This window comes from Stegastes partitus, unplaced genomic scaffold (genome assembly GCF_000690725.1).
Source record: "Stegastes partitus isolate 25-593 unplaced genomic scaffold, Stegastes_partitus-1.0.2 Scaffold170, whole genome shotgun sequence".
Classification (NCBI taxonomy): Eukaryota; Metazoa; Chordata; class Actinopteri; family Pomacentridae; genus Stegastes; species Stegastes partitus.
The window spans coordinates 121,174-139,696 of NW_007577901.1; the positions used below are offsets into that span (position 1 = coordinate 121,174).

Below are 18,523 nucleotides of genomic sequence, written 5' to 3' on the forward strand. Positions count from 1 at the left end.
GTGAGGATTAAGCGATGTATAGATAACGGATGGATGGATGATACCACTGTCATAACGGTGGTGCTTTGCCTAGATCTTGTGTAAAATGCAGTTTCACCAACTCACCCACCCGACTTTAACAAATGTATGTACTTGAATCACACAATATGTATTTTCCTTATCATTTGTCACATTTATAACCTGGTTTAAAAAGCACAAGGAATGTTTGATGTTTTTCATGAACTGAAATGAATCTACAAGAAACCTTTCGGTAGCTACACGGCTCTGCTGACATGACGTGTAAAATTCCTCAAATGTAAAATATGTTCATAATAAAAGTGGCATGAATGCTTTTACATCAGTGTTGTTTGAGTGTACAGTGACTGAGTATGGGACCATTAAGCATTGCTCTGCTTTCAGGTTGGATGATTATCAGACTGCTGATGTTTAAAACCAAGCTAAATGAGTTATATTCACTTTGGACAGTTTGCTGAACTTCACATAAGACAGATTTCATGTTACAGCAATAAAAAACAGCTTTTCTCACTTTGTTATTTGATCTCAAATTCAAGAAATATAAAGTTAATGAGTTTGAATTACGGACATATGAATGAAGATTTAACCGGCAGAAAGTGATCAGTTAAATGAAAGTCCTGCTACTCTGCTGGGATTGTTGTACTCGTCCTCCACGTTGTACGGTGGCTTTAGATGAATCAGTGGTGTGGGATGGTATTTCTGTGTGGACAACCTCTGCTGACAGGGGATCAACAAACAGGAACACATGGACAAGGTTCATAGGACCTGTGGACTCAAATCAGGATTATAAGGCAATACAAGTTGGAAAAAAGCAGTCATCTTTATTTAGCATGTTTTCACAACACTGAATACTTTTAGCCTTTCATCAGTTTGTATCTTGTAGAATTTAACTGTTGCATCAAACCAATTGATGAAAACTGCTTCCCTTTCCAAGATCAGGTTGACCCTTCACCTTTTACCTTCACTAGGCTCTAAGAGCCCTTTCACATGTCCAGGCGAGCAGCATCTTCAGCATTACAAAACAGAGGTACAAGTAATGTTGAACAGCTGGAACCAGACCTGGGCTCAATAACCGTTGCAAGTAATTCTTAACCTTTAGTTTTAAACCTCCACAGGTTTACTGCAGAGTAACAATTCCCGCCAGCTTCTTAATCGCACAAATATTCTGTTGTGACTCTCCAACACAGTCCATTGTTTGTCCACATTTTTAGGCACTCCTTGTACTGTCCAAAGTGACTCCAATGAAGGCTTAAAAAAAACAAGTGAAAGGTACTCCAACATCATTTGGCCCAGGTCTGGCTGAAACCATGAAGATGAGAAAAAAAATATAAGAGAACTGAACAGAAAGACTGGCTCAGGGTTGTTGTGTACTGCGGTGATCTGAGCACCGTGGTTTAGTGGCATGTTGCGGGCCCCTTCAGCAGCATTTCAACCAATCAGACAGTCCTCTTGCAGATACATCGCTAGTGCAGCAGGAACCTCAAAGGTCTGAGTGAGAAGCCACAGATTCAACCTCCTACCAACAACCGCCTCTTAAGTGCACATTAAAAACATACACATCTGCCGTGAACAGACATCAGCAGACTTGTCGCCGGCTCAGGTATTATCACGAGACCAAAGAGGCATCAGATGTGAACGTCCTTCATGATCGGTCTGTGTTCACGCTTTCTCTTGAAGAAAACCAGCTGGACTAAGGTCAAGCAGAACGCTCACACTTGATGCTGTCTTTAAACAAAGACTGAAGTAGCATGTGTACGCCACGTGACGATACCTGAGCCGGCTTCATTTAGGAGCTCAGAGATGTAGTTGACATAAATGCTACAGCAATTCATACCGAGTCTAAAGATGAGGGAAACTAACAGATTTACATCGGTGTGAGGATTTTTGTCTGCAATTTACCCAAATGATCTTAACCACATACTTGAAGTGAAAGAGTTTAAGGACCAGTAAGTTGGCAAATTTTAATAGCTACGTATAAGCTTTTTTTTTGGTTATATATATAGTTTTCCTCAAGATGCTTCCATTCAGTACAAAAGTTGACCCTTGAAATCCGACTTGATGGTCATCGTTTCATCCATCGCAATGACCAGCAAGTCCTCCTTGACTTTTGTCAGTGTGAGCAGCAAGTCAAGTACAAAACAGAAGTGAGTTCAGAAGCAAGTGTGCAATATCACTTTAAATGATTAAACATTGAATCAGCTTTCAATAATTATTTCTAAGTTAAACAGTTGAGTATTTCCTCTTATGAACAGCCAAGAACAAATGCTACAAAGAACATACCGAAACTACAGGCTCCACAGTAGAATGTCAATGCAACAACAGTGAACACACCTGTAATTACAACACTGAGAACACCTGTCATTTCCAATTTGCCAAATTGCATGAACATGGTTGTAAAATGGCCTCCAGAACTTTCTCAGTTTTGCACCTTTTGACTGTCTGCATCATGGCTCCACATAGAAAAGAAGTGCCACAGGAACAGAGAAATAGGTTTGAGAGACTTGACAAATATGTAAAAGTTACACATGAAAATCAGTGACCAACTATCACATCAGGTACAAAGCGAGCCATTGTACCGCTAATCAGGACTGCAGTGGTCGTCCTCCTGAAAGGATGGCGGCAACAACAGTGCGCTACTTGCACAATCTAGCTCACACTGGGCCCAATGGAAACTCTATGACAGTGTGAAGGACATTGCATAATGTCAACCTCAATGGATAACGTCTGAGAAATCAGACTTCGTTAAAAGACAAGAAAGAAGTTTGATAATTACTGGATAAGAATAATTTGTCCAGCTGAGGACGACCACAGCGAATGCATGGTCCTGACAGTGAAGCACGGAGGTGGGAGTGTGATAATATGGAGCTGCATGAGTGCAAAAGGTAGATGACATTCATAAATGGCACCATGAATGTACAAAAATACTGGCTGACAAGATGACTTCCAGTCTGCAGGAGCTTGGCAGAGGAGGAACAATCTAAAACGCACTGCAAAAATCACACAAGAGTTTCCAAAGAAGAACAAACTTTAAAAGGTAGTGCAACAAAGGGCTGAAACAATAAAAGATTTAAGTCTTAGTTAAAGTTGCACAGACTCTTGTTGAGTTTCTACTCTGGAGCCTGTATTTTGAACACAGAAGATCTAAACGGTTTCTTCTTCATTCCACATAAGAGCAAACACCCAACTGTTGAACTACAGTTACTGTAAGGTAATACAATTTTGAATCATTTGACAGTTATTGACATTGCCAAAGGTACTCACCTCTCTTTTATACTCTTCATTGTACTTGCACCGTAACAACTTGTCCAATATTTCCAGCGTGCAGATTTTTGCTTTTACTTTCAAGTAAGTGGCTCAGATAATCTGGGTAAACTGCAGAAGGGTTTAAACCCCGTCTGGGTGTCTGGTAACTTGCGTTGCTTGTCCTGTTGCGCTCTATTAAATGTGTCAAACTATGAAATTGCTGCATTAAAAAGAAATAAAAAGAACTGTGGCCAAAACTACAAAACAAGACCCAGGTTGTTTAAAAAAAAAAAAAAAAGAGTCACTTAAACCAGTGAACCGAGTCTGTGTGCAAGAACATCATGCAGACATTCCTCAAGTCCTTTACAAGTGCAGCCTATTCCACTGATCAGAGAACTAAAAACAAAATACAAAAGATCTGCCTGCTCTGTAGGGGGATGATTTCACAGTCAAATTCTTGTTAAACAGAAAGCACTACTTAGCACTTCTTTTTTTTTTGCCTTTTTTTTTTTTATCGACAGTGGTTACACCTGTTTTCACTTTTACTGAATGTGACAGATCCAAACCTAAATCTGATCACAGTGATGAGTCCACACAGGAGTCACAGAAGACGACACGAGTGTCATCTGTGCGTTCAGTATGGAGGTCCGTAGGTTGGTCCTAGCTTAGAACAAAGCAGGGGGACACAGTTAACAAGGCCTGTCTGTTGATGAAAAGGGTTTTCAAATGAGTTCGATTAATTTCTCACTTTCTTTACACTGCTAGCATTTTGCACTGTGGGTCTAACAGCAAAGGAAGCAACTTGTCTGAGCTTCAGGATTGTCTGACCCTGGATTGCAGCTTTGTGCGTTGGGATTGTGCCCTAACACGCTGTTGCGAGTTGTACCACCTGTCAGGTTGTTGTGTTGTTAAATGACAGGTGTAACCACAGCCAGTGACGTAGGTCCGATGAACCGAAGACCACAAAGTAGCAAAGATCTGTCAGTGCACACTGTGAAGGTTCACATGTGAAGGTTCCGGATAAACTTAACTGTGCAGTGTGAGACTAAGCCAGAAAAAGACAACACAAAGTGCTCATCAGGGTTTTTCACCTATCAACTGACTGTAGGTTGGCACAAGAAGAACTCTATGTCTTTATCTGAGAACGTCGTCAAGTCTACATGTGTACATCCTCCGTAGCATTATTGTAGTACAATACCGTATTGTAGTTCCAACTGCACTGATATATAAATACTGTTTTTATTTAGCATCGTCAACACAGGAAGACAAGGAAATAAAATGCTTCAAACAATCATGGCAACCTGTGGCCGAAAAACAAACATTCTGAAAATGTCTAAGTGCACTTACACAGCTCTGACAAGATTTTAGTCTAACCTGCGGTGTCCCCCCACAAAGGAAAAAGGTCCAAAAGCAAACGAAACAGCTATTTGATAATGTGCCTATTTGGACCAAATGACAGTAATTTTCCAAATGCTTACCTTGATCAAAATGGATTTGGTGGAAACAATAAGCAATGGTAGTGAGTGGAATGGTCAGCGAAATCTCTTTCTTCAGTGGGGAATACAATATTTTGCAGTAAAGACTACTCTAAAACTAGATTCTCTGTCTGTGGACAAGAGTCGAGGGTTACTTTGACATGTTTTTGTTCAATAAACAGGGTTTATATTGACTTGTTATGGTGTCATCCCAAATTTACATTATTTAATATTAACCCTCCCCCTTCCCCAAGTAGGGAAGCTATCACAACAGGCAGGCATGAAAAATAACCCATTTTAACCTTAAAATAAATAATAAGGAAAATGATCCTCTCTGTACATAGAAAAAAAAAAAGAAGGGGAGGCTGCAGCACATTCACATAATGTGGATGTGGGAGTGGGTACTTCAGGAGGTCTCTGTGCTTACACTGACTGATGTGGGATGATGCAGGCACAGTAGCAGAACTACTAGAGCGCTCTATTAGAACCATTTGTCCTCTTTCATTATTGACTTGCTTTTCCTCAAAACATACTCTGGTCTGTCTTTTGTCACCTTTTAGATTGTGTCTGATACAGGAAGGGCAGGGCAGGGTTTGATGGGCTTTCTGAGAAGGAGTCTGTTTTGGAACAGGGGCTCAGAGCATGCCAAACCCTTTGGCATAGGTGATGGCTTTCAGCAGTCTCTCCCTCAGCTTCTCCTTGCTGCTGTACTCAGGCAGCAGCAGCACATTAAAGCAAGTGTGAGACGTCGGTAACCTGCCGAGACACAACAACAGCACACGGACGGTCACGCTCACAGCATCTAACGGGAAGCCTTGGACAAAGATTTGACCTCTTCTGAATTGGTAAATGTACACAGGGCGATCACAAAGTTGTTTAGTTTAACATCACAGAGGAGGAAAGAAACCTGGGATTGCTTCTTTAAAATTACGGCAATCAAACACATTAATAGTTGAGAATAAAGTGATTCACTGACTTTGCAGATCCTCCCTGAAAACAAGCTTTTACGTATATATGGTCTACAGCTTTTTAACTTTACTTTTACAAGAACCTAACAACCCTGTAGCATCATCACACTCTCCTGTACGCCTCCTTTTATGAAGTTAAACGCAATCACATGTCTGAACACGCCCTGAAGCCTGCAATCAATCTTCAAAGTTTCTCCTACAAACTTGTGCTTTAATGCTACCTGACAGGTAGGATTATGAATGAAGGGAGCTCACCTGTCTGTGTCAGGGCCGTTCTTAGCAATGATCATCTTCAGCTTGCCCAGCCCACCCACGGGTGCTCTGTCAGTGCCGGTGGTGAACTGCAGGAAGAGGCGCTTCTGCTCCTCACCGAATGAGTGCAATGTCTCCCAAAACTCCCTGAAAACAAACCCGACAGTCACAATGTGTGTCCTGCTCACACTTTGAACGAACAGCTGCAGCAGAATTATTAGTAATTCTCATCATACAGCAGCAGAGTCCTGCACATACGGACACATTTTCTTACTTGATGATTCGAGAATCTCTGTTATAACCGCCATCATATTCTGTTGTTTCTTCAAGTGCTAGGAAATCTAGGTTCTGCAGACAAAGATGAAAGAAAAAAGAATGAAAATTAAGCAAATTTTTCCCATCATATTCAAACATCTGGTTAACAAAATTAACCTCACCCTGCTTCCACAGATGAGGAGCTCGATTTCCTCAGGTCTGAACAGGTATTTGAGCGGCGACTCGTTGGTGACCATGTGGAAGCCTCTCCTGAAGGCTTTGAACTGTTTCTCCACACTTTTGTTCAGCATGTACTCCGAGTACTGTGCGACGAATTCCTGTGAAACAAACACCAAGAACGGTTACTATTTGATCGCATAATCTTGCATGAATGTGCACTTTAACCGTTATAGTAAAACACGTGTCCACTTATCCGAGATCGATCGTGTTGTCTGGATTTTCTACATCACTGAAACATTGCTTCTGTGCCAAAACAATGCTGATATAAAGGTTTTTTTTCTCATTATGAACATTATTCCAGACAGTAACTGGAGCTCATCTGTCAGGAATAATAACAAGCAGATAGAACGAGGAAGGAAAATGACATATGATAAAACTATGAAACATTTACTTTGTCATCACTGCAGTGCAACTGATTTATCAGCTGATGCAGGTCTGTCACAGATACATCAGTATTTGCATATACACTGTCTGATATGAAAGCTTATACGAAAAGAATACAAGAACAATGGTGTCGTCGTATGGTTTGTCCAGCAGAGCGCGCTCCAACTCCACCGGTTGTCAAAATCACATAGCATCAGAGTACGGAGGTGAAGAGTCGTGATAAGCTGTTAACTAGTCAAAAAGCTAATAAACAACATCTTCATGACTCTCCCTTTTCTGCACAGCTCTAACAGAACCCTGTCCCCAGTAACCCTCGTGTCTTTCATGCTTAGATGACATCTGTTTGCTATGTTCGCGAGGCTATCGTCTGTCAGTCACAGCAGATTGAAAGGTTAGCATCAGAGCAGCTCTCCATGTAAATGCTGCAGCTCAGCAGATGGTGGTGGATCGAGTCTGTCGAGTGCCGACTTCACGCTACGTTGCCACCTAGTTGGTGAGATGCAATGCTGGAAAGTAATGCATAATCTTCCTGTCTTTCACAAATGTGAGGTCACTCGTGTCTCAAACCACGTAGCTACTTTCACAGCTTGTCTGAATAATGCTAATGTATGAACTGTTCAGGGTATGATATGTCTTCAAATTTGAACAAAACCCAACATTAAAAATCTGTTTTTTTGTGGATGTGTGGAAATTTCCCCTGAACATCTACAGCATTCGTGACTTTACTCAGCAGGAGGAAACCACGAGTTACTGTTCTACATTAATCGCAATTATTAAGAAAAAAAAAACAAAACATCCAATTGGTGTTAAATCTACTAAAACAATGGAATGAATGCGCCACAGAGTATATGTGGTTTAATGAGGAGGATGCACAATTTTTTGTACCTCATTTATGCTTTTTTTTGATATAACTAAATATAAATATGAATTTGTAAATATTAAACTAAAATAGAATCTTGAATAGAACATGCAATGCAAACTAGTTTGGTTCCAGCTCAGATACAGAACGTAGCTGATTCCTCATTATTAATATGTGTCACTCTATGTGCTAACTTCATAATGAGGAACTCCTTTAAATACCCAACACACTTTTTACCTCCACTTAAATATCAGAAGTATGACAGTAAAAGCCCACAGCTACACACTGAGCCAGCTACGTGCAGAACATCTTGCAAACAGGGTTTTTACGGATCACTTCAAGCGCTGCTTCTTCAGTTCACCAATTTAGTGGTTGAGCTTCTGACTTCTCGTCAAAATCCCCTTGCTACCACCACAGCAATGTGGCTGGTCGGCTTTAGTTTCACATCAAAAGCAATCCTGAGTTCAGCCGACCAACACTATGGTGTCCACACAAAACCGGTGCACATAAAAAAATAAAAAAAACACGAGCTTACACGTGATACAAGCACAGAAGAGTGTCCACGAGCGCCAAACCCTTGCCACGAGGAAGTAATTCTGCTTTGTATGCACAAATGTAGTTCCGCAAGTTGACTTTTGAGACTTTGGGGGCGGGAAAGTGTCTGATAACTCAAGTCCTTTGACTAGTTATATGGATTATTGTTATTACTGACTGATTAATTAAACACTGCTCAACACTGACGGCTTTATGTTTGTTGTTGTCTATGCAATATGGTGGAACGCTGTTGGTTCCCACTATTAGCTACAGGAATAAAATGTAGAGTGAAAAAATAGAAGTTAACCTGCCAAAATGTAGTTTTTTAACTTCCTATAAAACAGACATAACAGCGCCTAACATGTAATAAATGCTGCTACTATGACTTAGTCATCATCAGTGTCATTCAAGAGCCGAGGCATGTTTGGTGGTTTATACAGACAGCAGTGGTGTAAAGTAACTAAGTACATTTACTCAAGTACAAATCCATGGAAATTTTGACTTGCCTACTTCTACTCCACTAAAAAGGCAAATATTGCTCTTTTAACTCTGCATTTATTTGATAGCTTTAGCTACTAGTTGCATATTCAGAGCAATAATACAAAAATCAACAAATAACTTATGATGTCGTCTGTTGCTGTTGCAAAAACCCTCAGTGAGATATTATTAATTATGATGAAAGTTTATTGATCCCCATAAAGGGGGAAATTCACAAACTACCCAGCTGTAAATATTAACATCAGCTTCCTCTTTACCAGCTGCAACATTAACCTTATGAACATATAAATGCGTAAATAACTGTAATAATACATTATATTACACTTATTACACTGTGTTAATGAAGTGCAAGATCTGATTACTTCTTCTGCCACGTCAGAGGCTCAGAGTGTTCCGTTTTCAGATGTTTTGTTGAGCAACGATAATAAATAATGATAAAAATACGTCACTGATTGCAGCCGGTGTGTTAAATGCTGCTGCCAGTTATAGATTCAGTACATGTCAAGGTTTTCCTAGAAAATACAGACTTTTGCAATGACGCCAGCAGTTTTCTGTTCAACTCACCTTTCTGTTTTCATTTGTGACTGGAATCTTGTCCCCATTTTCCCTTAAATCGTACATGAGTGGGTTCCCAAACAGGTCTGTCTGAGAAATCTGGAAAGTGATCATCATGTCGTCCTCCACGCTGCCCTCGTACTCCAGCAGCTCCTTCAGACTCTGGTACAGAACCTTCGCAACACAGTTCAGCACAGACAGATATTAAACTTAGCGCTGCTCATTGAGCCTTTCACAAAACCAAACCTGGCAGTGTTGAAAGTTAAACTATCAACTATCCAGACAGAGAACAGGTAAAGCTTACCGGGTTGGCATCAGCTAAGTCCCTGAACGTTCCTTTCTTGCCCATCAACTTCCTGTAGACCACCATAGGAAAGTGGACGTCCAGGATACAGTTGTTATAGATGGCCAAACCAAGGACGATGCCAATCAGAGTGTACTGGCCCTCATTTTCAAACGATGACGGGTTGAACCAAAACAGTTTGGTGCGCTCGTCATATGTGAACATGCCTGCAGGAGGAAACACAGATGGCATGAATGAGCAGTCGCAGAACAATCAACCTAAATGTCAGTTTCAACGTGTTTAAGTAAAAATGTGCACATTTCTTAAGTCTTGAGAACATATATTCTGTGGCCACCAGACTCTGTGACCTGCAGTAGTCCAACTAGTTTGCCTCCAGGTAACTTTAAACGCAGAGCGAATGCAAAACGTCAGCAGGTAACGTAACTGTAACTCCAGTGAGAAGGGCTTTCCTTTAAATGTCGCAGAGCAGTGATCAAATATGCACAAACAACTGATCAACGCAGTAACATTCATATAGTTTGGATTTAACAGCACTGATAATACTGTAGCTTCTGTTAGTGTCTGAGTCATGTCTTTCAGGTCACAACTAAAACAAACAACTGTTATCAGATGAAGTTAAATTGTCAAATATTAAGCTGAAAAACAGCAGGTTCCTGTACTATAAGTAGTACGGCTGTGCATATTTATAGCCCTATTCATGAGCTGAACCACAGCAGCGGCCGAAAACTGAACAATAACCATATCCAGCTTCACCATCACAGCCATGCCGAGCAGCTGCAGCTGTGCTCACTGCCGGCTGCTGGATCCTGTCAGAGACTGGCCTTTAAAAATGAGTAATGCCTCACATAAGGTGTCACATCGTCTGTCGTTTTTGTCATTTCTGCGGTGTGTTTCCCTACACTGGCAGTGTGGTGTAACTGGAAGGGACCAACACACCGATCGCTCTCATAGATCGGAAGAGGTAAAACCAATCGCGAGGTAACAGAGTCCCCTCCGTGACCTTTCGAGGCATCGTATATTGAAACTGACAAACACAGGTGTAAATAATCGAATGAACGGTGGCTGAATTCAATTTCAGCGTCCTGATATTGCGAGTGCTGGCTCACTGTCGCTGCCTGCTGGGACGCTGGAACAGAACAGAGCTACTGCTAATGTTATTAGAAACACCTGTGCTTCTTCTACTATCACTTTCTCTGGGGAAAAGGATTACCGTGAAATGTTTTTAGTGTTTTGGATATTTTTTTTGCTTGAATTATGTTTTCACAGTAGTTGTTGCGCCGCCTATATTTAATGTTCCAGTCAGCCCTCCATGTAAAGCTTGACAGCTGCTTCTTTTTGTCTGGATATAGGCTGCATTTACGCTATTCTGGCACCGCAGAAAGAACATCTGCAGTAATTCCATTGTGGGAGCATCAGAATACCACAATAACTTCAAACAATCTGGAACAACTTAAAGGAAATTCCATTTTTGTGGAATAGAATGGGTTAAACTTTTCCAATCTGCTATGAGGATGAAACTTTGTGGGGCGTCATAGTGACGCAGTATCTGCTGGTGACCTTTGTTGGATATTCTCTCTCTCATTCGCCACATTTTGTGCCCTCATCTGGACTGTATACTACTAAATAAAGTTAAATGAAAACCAAGTGCAAAACAATTACCTAGAAATATAGAACACATTTAATTAAATTACAAATAAGGATGAAGTGTTGTTGTGAAAATGCTGCAGTGCTGAAGCTGTCACTGTCCAACTTGCAAATATGATCAGGCCCACACAAACCGAAAATAAAAGTACACGTTCAAGGTGAACATTATTACACTTACTGCCTATTGTAAATGTTAATGACATTTTGAGAGCATTTCTTTCTGTTCAACTTTGACTTCGTAACAATAATCACTTGTGCATACTCACAGTTTTAGACAGCAGTGGAATAATTGGGACAGAACACTTCAGGTGTAATTCGTGTTCTCTCATCAGTGAAGTGTTAGAATCACTTAATTAAACCAGCTCTGTAATACCACACAATCTGTTGAACGCTATCTCCTCACAGCTCCGTATCTCAGCAATGAAGCTGGTTAGTAAAACATTATCATGAGTATAAAAACTGAGTTTTACAAGCCCACAAACTATGCATGTGCAACAACAGTCTTCTTGACAGTTTCAAAACAGACTTCTAAAACCACAGCGTCTGCTAACGGCGCCTTTAAATCATTAAACGTGGTTCCTCTTTACACCCCGTTTAGCAACATAAATGCAAGTTGTGCTTTCTTACCAATATCTGGGTTGAAGATCTCCTCCACCACCAGCTGAAAGAACTCTTTGGAAACACCTCCTTCATCAACACCTTGCTCGCCTTCAAACTCCACATACAGCTGCTTCTTCAAGTCTGCAGGATTCTCCATTGCTATCATTTCCAGCTACAGAGACACAACAGAAATAGATCAGTGCAATGTGTTCCAAATTAAACCACAGCTATTAAACTGTATGTAGTGTACTTGTCCACACGTACCCTGACCAGAGCATCATCAATGATGTGGTCTCTGCGCACTTTGAGCCTCAGGTAAGGGTTGAGCTGCTGACCCTGCACCAGGCTGTAGAGCACAGTGATGCGCCGTTCGCTGTACATGCGGATGCGGTTGTCGTAGTACAGACCCAGGTTCTTGGTGACGGCGTTCAGGATGAAGGGGCAGGTCATGAAGGAGAACTTGTTTTCAGTTTCCACCTTGAAGAAAGTGTAGTCCTTGTCCATTTCCAACACCTCGTTCAGAGGCTCGTTTACAAACTCCTCGAAGGGAATAAGTGGCCGCCGGCAATCGTTGGTGCGGATTCCCAGCTCCGTCTCCAGCGGGTCCACCCGAGGGCCCTTCTTGTTCCGTCGCTCCTCACCCAGCAGCTCCTGCAGGGTGAGCTCGCTGGACTCCGGAATGGGCTCCTCATCCTCTTCCTCGTTATGCTCCATGTCGAGGTCGCCCCCCAGCACGTTTGCATAGTAGACGATCTTCAAGCACTTGGTGGCCGCCACCACCGCGTCATCATCGTTGACCAGGTTGCGGCTGTTGAACTCGTTGCTGATCACCTTGTAGGTAATGAGCTGCTGGAAGGTCTCCACCATGCGCCGGATCTGCTCGGCGCTGTAATGCGACCACAAGCGGGCAAGTTTGGCCTGAGCTGCCAGCGGGAGTTTGCTCATGGCCTTACAGAACTGCGGGAGAGCGATCTCCAGGTACTCTGGGCTGTGAAGGTTGCTGTTTTCCATCACTATAACAAACAGGTTCAGGTAGTTTGGGTCTCGTGAATACACATTGTGGTACGTCAGGTCACACTCTACGTTAGGTGAGAGGTAGACCAGTGCATTCAAGAAGGCGGCTTCTATCTTCTCATTGGACAGGAGGCGCTCGTAGACGCGCCGCACAGCTTCAATGTCCACTGACACCTCATCAGGGGCGAGCTTTTGGACATCGTTTTCCCCTGAGGAGCCCTCTCCGAGCCGAGATGACGAAGATGAGGTGGGGGAGTCCTCCTCCATAGCTGTAGCAGAGCAGGCGGCTGCCTCCTTCTCATCCTCATCTTTGTCCTCATCCTTACCTTGGAGAGACTTTAGCTCCTCCTTGGTATGAGGTTTGGACCTCCGGAAGCTCTGCACCAGACCCTCAGCACTGGAGAAAACCCGACCTATTACCCGGATCAGGGGGGAGTAATCCTCCTTCTCGCCACACATGTCCAAGATCTCATACACCTTCTCCTCTGTTAGGTAATTTACATCTACACACAAAACCAAACATTGCATGGTTAAAACAGAATATAAAGCATATTCAGCTCTGTTTCATTCACCAACAATATGCAAATATTAAACGTCTGGCACCAGCTCACCTTTGAAATTGTCTCGTACAGAGTGGACATCTTTGTGGTTCATCTTTCTGTTGCTGCAGGCTGAGTTGCTGTGAGCGCTGCTCTCCAGGTAGGCAGAAGCAGTGCCTTTCTTCGAGGGGTGTGGGTCGCACAGCTTGGCGTTGACCTTGTAGAGCTCCAGGGCTTTGACCGCCGCTGCATTGTTATCCATGCGGTTGAAGCCGACTGACGAGGCACACCATGAGTTGGAGCAAGACTCATTCCCACAGCCCTCCGTTAACTGGTGGTAATAGCGCTCTATTAGATGTTTGGCAGCGGCTCGCTTCCTGCGTTCAGAGGTAAAGCACAACAAGAGATGAGAATGACTGTGATGGTTGGGCGTTATTGAGAGTTTGTCACATTAAACAACACAAGACAGCTGTACATTGTACTGTAACATAAACTACATTCACAACATTTATTAAATGCAGGTTTGATCTGTTAGACTGCTAGGATTTGGTTGTTATGAAGGATCCACACCTTGCATTGTCTGACACTTCGTAAACAAGCTTTTAGCAAAACAAAAATCCATCTTTGTTGTAGACATAGACCTTATTATGAAGTCTGAAACTGTTAATTACAGAAACATCAGTATGCGATGACGGGTGCTGGGTGTGGAATAGCCGACACTAGAAGTCAATATCAATAAATTTTTGACAGTTCGATAAATCAGACATTATGTCGTCAGCCAGTATCCGTTTATAAGCTGATAATGAACATAAAAAAAAAAAAAGATAAGGCTCGCTCCAAAGTTCATTCTTGATTGCATGAATAATAGCTCAACTAAAATTTGCATTCAAGATGCACTCACAGCACTTCTTTTTTCTAAACATTCAAACACATATCAGTGTTTTAAAATACTAATGAATGAAACTGTGCTTTCTAAAAACAATCAAATGACCCTAAGGTAACAAGATCATAATATCATAGTATGACAACCACTATCAGCAGGGATACCATGGCAGGAAAAGAAGTGAGAACAGACTAAACAAGAGTGATCTAAGCTGCTGGTGCAGAGGGCCAGCTTTGTGTGCAAACATGTACATATATGTTGTATTAGAAAATGAGTTGGACTTACATTCGGCTTGCTTCTGGGTTTTCTATTTCAGGCTCCTCGTATTCTCTAATTGAACGACAAACAATAAGGATAAGAGGCACAGCAGAGGTCACGATGTTCTGCATTGACACAACTTCATTGAATACTGTAGTGGCTCCGTGATGGTTGCATTTAGGAGTCTGTGGCAATATCGGAACATGCTCTCATTTAGAAACTGCATGTTCTTTAGGACAGATGAGAAAATGGCATGCTAGCTGAAGAGCAACACCAGAGTCGGTGTCTTGTAGCTACAAGCAGCCAGGTTACCCTTACAGTGATTTAGGTCGCAGCTTTATGCTAAATGTGCAGCCACGTCAAATTAGCGTGTTCTGTTAGTGTTTATAAGAAAAAAGCTTCACACAAAACGCTGCACTTCAGTCGTAGAAGGACAATAAGGCCAGTGAAGCCAGAGAAATGTCAGGGACCTGCACAGTCTGACGCCGACTTAGCAAGCTAATGTAGCAAATACTAGCTAGCCTGCTGGCCTTATTTCAATTATTATTCATGCACAACTGTTGTTTCCAAACTAAACATTTACGTTTTCTAATCAACCGGTGCTTGCTAAGAACTTTGCCGGCATACACTAATTAAAACAGCAGCGCATCAGAATCCAGGCAGCTAACAGCAACAGCTAGCTAGCTATCTGTTTTACTGCTCCTCCTAGCATCCCCGGCATCCCCGACTCTTTCCTGCCGGCGTCCCCACCTATCAGGTCCTCTGGCGGGGCTAGTCTCGGCCTGTGGTGGCGCACACTCACAGTCCTCCTTCTCGTCGGAATTCATACGAGACTTTATCCTCAGTTGTTTGTTATTCTGTTGCTGTTTGTGAATGTTTTAAGTCCTCCACGGGCTGATCGCAACTCCAACAGCACGATGGTTTCAGTGTGATCGGGAAGCGACGAAGGATTTTCTATTGAAAACTTCATTCACGGCCTTCCTACTGCAGGCTCTTTCCTCTGCCTGAGGTTCGCAGCCATCTTGACTTCACCATCAGCCCACGTCCCACAATGCACTGCGTCCTAGCTTCAAGACCTGCTGGAATGGATCATAATGCTGCAAGGAACTGGACTCAGCACGATGTTATGGAGGTTTAACAGAGGAGTCAGTACACTTCTGTGCAGCAGGATTCAAAATTTAATCACAACTTAAAAAGTGCATTATTTTTAAGCTGAACAGTGGAGTATTTGATCTCATTATGAATTAAAAAAACAAATACTTTTGCAAGATTATATTAAAAATACAGATGGCAAATTAGGTAATGAATACCTGTGATCACTGACACACACCTGAATACACCAGTGGTCTCCAATCCGCCTAACTGCAAGGACATGGGTATAAAATGAGCTGTGAAAATCACAACTGTCTTAGTTTAGGACCTGCATGTCTGCATCATGGCTCCACGTGGAAAAGAATTACCAGAGAAACTGAAAAATCTGAGTGTAGATGGAAAAGGATGCAGGAAGATCAACAAAAAAAATAAAAAATCAGTGGAAACACAGTTGCAGCAGTAATCTGGAGGTTTAGAATGAGCCATAATACCACTAATCATTTTAACACTAATCACTAATTAGTGGCCGTTGTCCTCAAATGACGCCATGATCGCTGCACTGTTTGCATAGTTTAGCTCTGACCAGATGGGTAAGTGCTTCAGGCTTGACACAGTTCATGTGACAGTGTGAAATACAGTTTACATGCTATATAGACGACATAGCAGCTTTCTCTTTGACTACAAGATAAAACTCTGATGAAGAAATATGAATATTTGCAGCGCATTCTTTGGTCAGATGTAACCGAGATACATTTGCTCAGCTCAGATGGAATCCAGCATATTTGGCATAAATCTGGCCAGGACTACCACAGTGAATGCATCGTCCTGATAATGAAGGACAGGGGTGGTAGTGTGATAATATGGGGTTCCGTGAGAGCAAAAGGTGTTGAGAAGATGACATTTATAGGGTTAGGGTTTGTGGACATATCACAATAATGACTGACAAGATGACTCCAAGTCTGCAGAAGCTTTGCAGTAGAGAAATATACCAACATGAGAACGATCTACAGCAAACTGCCAAAATCACACAAATTGTTACAACTATGATCTGTGCCAAGATGCCACCTGACTTGAGTTAAAGAAAAAAAAAAAAAAAAAAAAACAATGGGATATTTTAAAGAAAACAGAAAAAACAATCTGCAGAACAAACAGACGTTTGTATCCACCATGCAGAGGAGGATTGAGTCTGTCATCAAAAATTAAGATGGATGTTTGAAGTATTTAAGAAATAAAAAAACTGAACCTTGGTTATGAATGGTGTATTCACTCCTGTTACATTCCACGGATGGGGCTGTATTTTTAATACAGTAAATCTAAACTGTTAGCTTCTAATTAGACACAAGAGCAAATACCTACTGTTATACAAAAAAAATTACTTTAATGCAAATAGAACTTAAGTAATATTATTGCACAGGGGATATTTACTTTTTTTGAATACTGTAAGTAACCAAGCACTGAGGGAAAAAAAATCCATTATATTGTAATTTAATAGTATTAAAAATACTATTAAATGTTCAGTTTCTATATCATATGTCACAGCAAGATTGGGGATGTGATTGAAACAAGAAAAACTGTCCATGAAAGCCTTTAATCAATGACTGGACCAGGGCTCTTAGGCTGCTGGATTTCATTTCTTATTGAGCTTCAATGATGCATATTCCTAATTTAACCAAATTACCACACACACACTTACTTTTGCTATTTATACCCACCTTGCTTTTATTAAACTGGACTTTGAGGCGAAATGAACACATGGAGTCATGTCTGTGATAGGCAACATTCAGGTTTTTTTTGGAATAAAACATCAACTTCTTGTGTCTTTGCATTTTGTCTAGCTTTACACTATTGTTCTTACATCACAACAGATTCCTCCAACCTTATTTCTGCCACCGTCTATCACAGTAAAAGCGTCGAAAGAATCCTGACAGGCCTGTTGATCTGTGTGTCTACCAACCTGTTACCATCCATCAGCTCTGATAACAAGCTGTTAGTGTCTGTCTGTCCTGCTCCCGACACCATGCTATCAAGTGTTTAAATCCAGTGTATGTAGCTCCAGACAAAGACAGATTATAGTAATTAATCACATCGTAAGGACCCATTTTCACTTTTTGGTGGGTTTGTGTCTCAGCCTCTCCATATAAGCTCTAATTCCACGTGCCGCTTCAAACCCTCAGAGGTGCTCAGACAGGAAACACTGCTTCAGCCACATGTCAAGACAAAAAACACACGTGTTTATCAATTATTAATTACTTAATGTGACTAAGCTGACATTGCCTCACCACATCTGAACATCTATATCTGCAAAATTGAAAATCTAATTTGTAGTACAAGAAGTATATTTGAAGTCATATATATATATATATATATATGGTTTGTCCAGCAGAGAGCACTGCAGACACAACACTAGGCTGTATATGACACATACTTCTAAATAACAAGGATAAAGCGGTGTATAGGTAATGGATAGATGGATTGATGGATGTTTATGTAGCAGATAATTTTAAGTGTAATAAACACAAATTGATATCAGTTGATAATGAGCAACTTTAAAAAAATAAAATAAAATTCACGACATATGGAAATTTAACATGCTGGGAAATTTTGAAGGAATAAGGAAGACACATGAGGACAAAACATAATTGTAAATTATCTAAAAGAAAGAAAAAAAGAAAAAAGAAAAGGCGAAATAAAAAAGAAAGTAGTTCCATGTTGGTCATGCAACATTCCCCCTACTGATCACCATCAATGTCCCCGAAAAGGTTTATTACTTTACAAAATGAAATTGCATTTACAAAAAATTAAATCATGGTTGCAAAAAATTCCCACCCAACCGGCGATGACAGTTTATTATTATACATATCATCTATTCTGTTTATTTTCAAAGTAGTTCAGCTGAGCGGGAAAGCAGCGG

The 18,523-nt window shown here is 41.3% G+C and overlaps 1 protein-coding gene across 1 annotated transcript; it reads right to left on the minus strand.

Annotated features, from left to right (window-relative positions):
- Positions 1-812: 812 nt before the first annotated feature.
- On the minus strand, positions 813-15,565 carry LOC103355855 (ubiquitin-protein ligase E3A). The gene is made up of 11 exons (XM_008279784.1): positions 15,271-15,565; positions 14,548-14,592; positions 13,452-13,756; positions 12,091-13,343; positions 11,854-11,998; positions 9,583-9,788; positions 9,288-9,452; positions 6,391-6,546; positions 6,228-6,301; positions 5,957-6,100; positions 813-5,489 (listed from the first exon to the last, which is right to left on the minus strand). The coding sequence occupies exons 1-11, from the start codon at positions 15,345-15,347 to the stop codon at positions 5,369-5,371; spliced, it is 2,691 nt and encodes an 896-aa protein (XP_008278006.1). The 5' UTR covers positions 15,348-15,565; the 3' UTR covers positions 813-5,368.
- Positions 15,566-18,523: the final 2,958 nt, after the last annotated feature.